Source organism: Monopterus albus, unplaced genomic scaffold (assembly GCF_001952655.1).
Source record: "Monopterus albus unplaced genomic scaffold, M_albus_1.0 scaffold488.1, whole genome shotgun sequence".
Taxonomy (NCBI): domain Eukaryota; kingdom Metazoa; phylum Chordata; class Actinopteri; order Synbranchiformes; family Synbranchidae; genus Monopterus; species Monopterus albus.
Genome location: NW_018128368.1, coordinates 169,597 through 172,364, shown reverse-complemented (window position 1 = coordinate 172,364; position 2,768 = coordinate 169,597). Strand labels below are relative to the sequence as shown.

At 41.6% G+C, this 2,768-nt stretch overlaps 1 protein-coding gene across 5 annotated transcripts in view; it reads left to right on the top strand.

Annotated features, from left to right (window-relative positions):
• The first annotated feature begins 6 nt into the window (after positions 1–6).
• srsf2b (serine and arginine rich splicing factor 2b) overlaps positions 7–2,768 on the top strand; it is a 6,580-nt gene continuing 3,818 nt past the window's right edge. The window contains exons 1-3 of one of the 5 annotated variants that reach the window (XR_002273805.1): positions 7–476; positions 1,583–1,886; positions 2,074–2,182. Coding sequence is in view for 1 of the 5 variants with exons in the window: in XM_020587932.1 (XP_020443588.1) it covers positions 115–476; positions 1,571–1,865 (657 nt within the window). In the remaining 4 variants the exon portion in view is untranslated. Of the gene's footprint in view, positions 477–1,570; positions 1,887–2,073; positions 2,183–2,768 lie in introns of all 5 variants that reach the window. The other 4 variants (XR_002273804.1, XR_002273803.1, XR_002273802.1 and 1 more) reach the window with 4 other exon arrangements.

Here is a 2,768-nt window from a genome sequence, read left to right as displayed (position 1 = left end):
AATATTCAGTTTAAATTACACCGTCGTATTTATGTTGACGAACAAGCAGGCTCCATCGTAGCCACAGTATAAACAGTTTTGAGGAAGACTGCCAGGCTTCACGCGTTAGTCACCATGAGTTACGGTCGGCCTCCGCCAGACGTCGATGGCATGACTTCCCTCAAAGTCGACAACCTCACTTACCGAACATCGCCCGAAGCACTCAGACGTGTTTTCGAAAAGTATGGCCGGGTAGGAGACGTCTATATTCCCCGAGACCGCTACACGAAAGAAAGCCGGGGATTTGCGTTTGTGCGGTTTCACGACAAACGCGACGCCGAAGATGCGATGGACGCTATGGACGGCGCACTCCTGGATGGACGAGAGTTACGTGTCCAGATGGCCCGATATGGTAGACCCCCTGACTCCTACTACGGTGGAGGGCGGCGAGGGGGACCACCCAGGAGGTATGGCGGTTATGGACGCCGAAGCGGAAGGTAAGAAGCAGCATCCTACACGTAATTAGCAATATTTACGCATGTGGTCACGACAGACACTGAAGAATTCGTCCAGCATGGAGTTCTTTTGAAACAACGGCTTGAACCAACCAGACACAATTTAAAATTGGCAGCTCAAATACAGCAAATTAACGGCGGTGTGACTACTGTGACAACTTTAAAAGTTCGGACTTTCTCTGAACAAGCTGCTTGGTTAGCAGTGTTGGGGAAGCTACTTTGAAAGTGCAGCTTTGCAAATTATTACTTTTTTTGACACATGAAGAAGCTGGGCTATAGCTGCTCTAGGGAGAAACCTAGTTTGGTTAACTAAAGCTACTTAAGAAAACTAGACCAGACTACTATGTTAAAAAAAAAAAAAAAAGAGAGAGAGAATGATTTCCGTTTGATACCAAATTATTACTTGGCACTTAGTACCTGCGACCTAAACATATCCTAAATAAAACAATCCCATCACTTCTTATCACAAGGACAACATTGCAGGGATTGTTATATTTAGTTTAAACAAATCTGGATTTTGTATTTGACAAAAAAATAAAATGGTACAGAAAATATATTGCACATTTTTAAACGTTTTGACCAAAAAAATGGCCCCTTTGTCTCATTTATCAGTTTTTTTAATATTTGACTTGTACAACCTTAACAACTGAAACAGGCCATTTTCACATGTTTAGACAGTGTGAACAGCTTGAACAGCCATCTAAATACTGGGCCAATTTATTTTATTTAATTATTTATTTTTTGTTCACTTCACCACTGTTGGTTAGTAATACAGCGGATACTGAATTTAAAGGGAAAATGTAATGAGACTGTACTGTATATAATGATATGCTGCCTCTCCTATGTTGGCATTAGATGGCAAGACCTGGGAATAGATTCTTGGGCAAGTGAAGTCTGTTTCCCCCAGCCTTAATCCACTGACAGTTTACCACTGCCTAGTCCAGAGTCTTGGGATCTAAAGTCTTCCTTCATTGTACCTCTGCTTTTATCAACAAGCAGCTATTCTAGGTCACATTTTCCTCAGTTCAGTGCAGCTTTTTTCCTGTTGTAGATGATAACCCACTGAATGTATTCAGCTATTCCCCCAGCCCAAGGCACAGAAGACGGAGCAGATCCCGCAGCAGGAGCCGCTCTCGTTCCAGAAGCCGATCCCGCTACAGCAGGTCCAGGTCCCGGTCCTACTCAAGATCCAAGTCCCACTCTCCCAAAAGTAAGAAGACCGAGGCCAAGTCCCATTCTCGTTCCAGATCGAGATCCAGGTCTCGTTCCAAGTCTAGGTCAAGAAGCCGTACCCCTTCCTCCAATAGAGGATCAAGGTCTAGATCTAAAAGCCAGCCCAAGTCAGCAGAAAATGGAGGTGAATCCCCGTAGAAGTCAACACGTCAGTAACAGGTGAGCTGTGAAAAGAAGAGTTTTTTTTTCATGTGAAATGCTTTATTTATGGTATTTAAAAAGTTGTATGGGAATTAAACTTATTCATGTTTTTTTAAATTTGCATTTTTTTTTGTCTTACCCAGTGTACGAACTTATTTTTACTAAATACTAAGTCAAGATGTTTTTTTTTTTTTTTCAGCTGAAGAACAGTTCTGATATTAAAACACATCTGGACTTCTCTTCTTCCCAAGCTGCGGCACCAGTTTGCTAAAGTGGCGTTTGAGCTGAGCTGAGGCAGTATGAGCGGTTAGAAGGTGTGTGCTGAGCTGCCCATGGTAACCCTGACTTAACCCCCAACCCCCAGACATACCTCTGGGGGTTGGGGATTACTTCAGGGGAGGTTTTTCTTTTCAGCTCCATTTTCCTGTTAAAGTTTATTATTGTATCCCAATTCAAATACGGCATATCAGTTTAACGTGTCTTTTTAGTAGGGATAGGACAGTATGATCTTTTTTTTCTTGGCACAATACGATGTGTATGATTTGATTCAGTTACGATACAAATTAAAATTCAATGACAATGTATGATTAGCTGTGGGATACTTTTTTATTCTCGTTTTTCCCCTTTTCTAGCACTGGTTTGATTATGTAAAGAACAACCAAATACAGTATATTGACTTGAGTTCTGTTATTTACAAAAAATTAGGTCCCTGGGGTATGGGGACCACACGATGTATATCGCTAGACAACACGATATATTTTGACTTTTTTGTATTTCGATGTGTTCAATTTTGATATATTGTCCCATCCCTACTTTTTAGGTAGATTATAGTGGGATAAGAAGGCTGTAATTAGGAAGCTTTTGCATCTTGCTCGTGCAGTACTTGGCCTTAGGCATTCC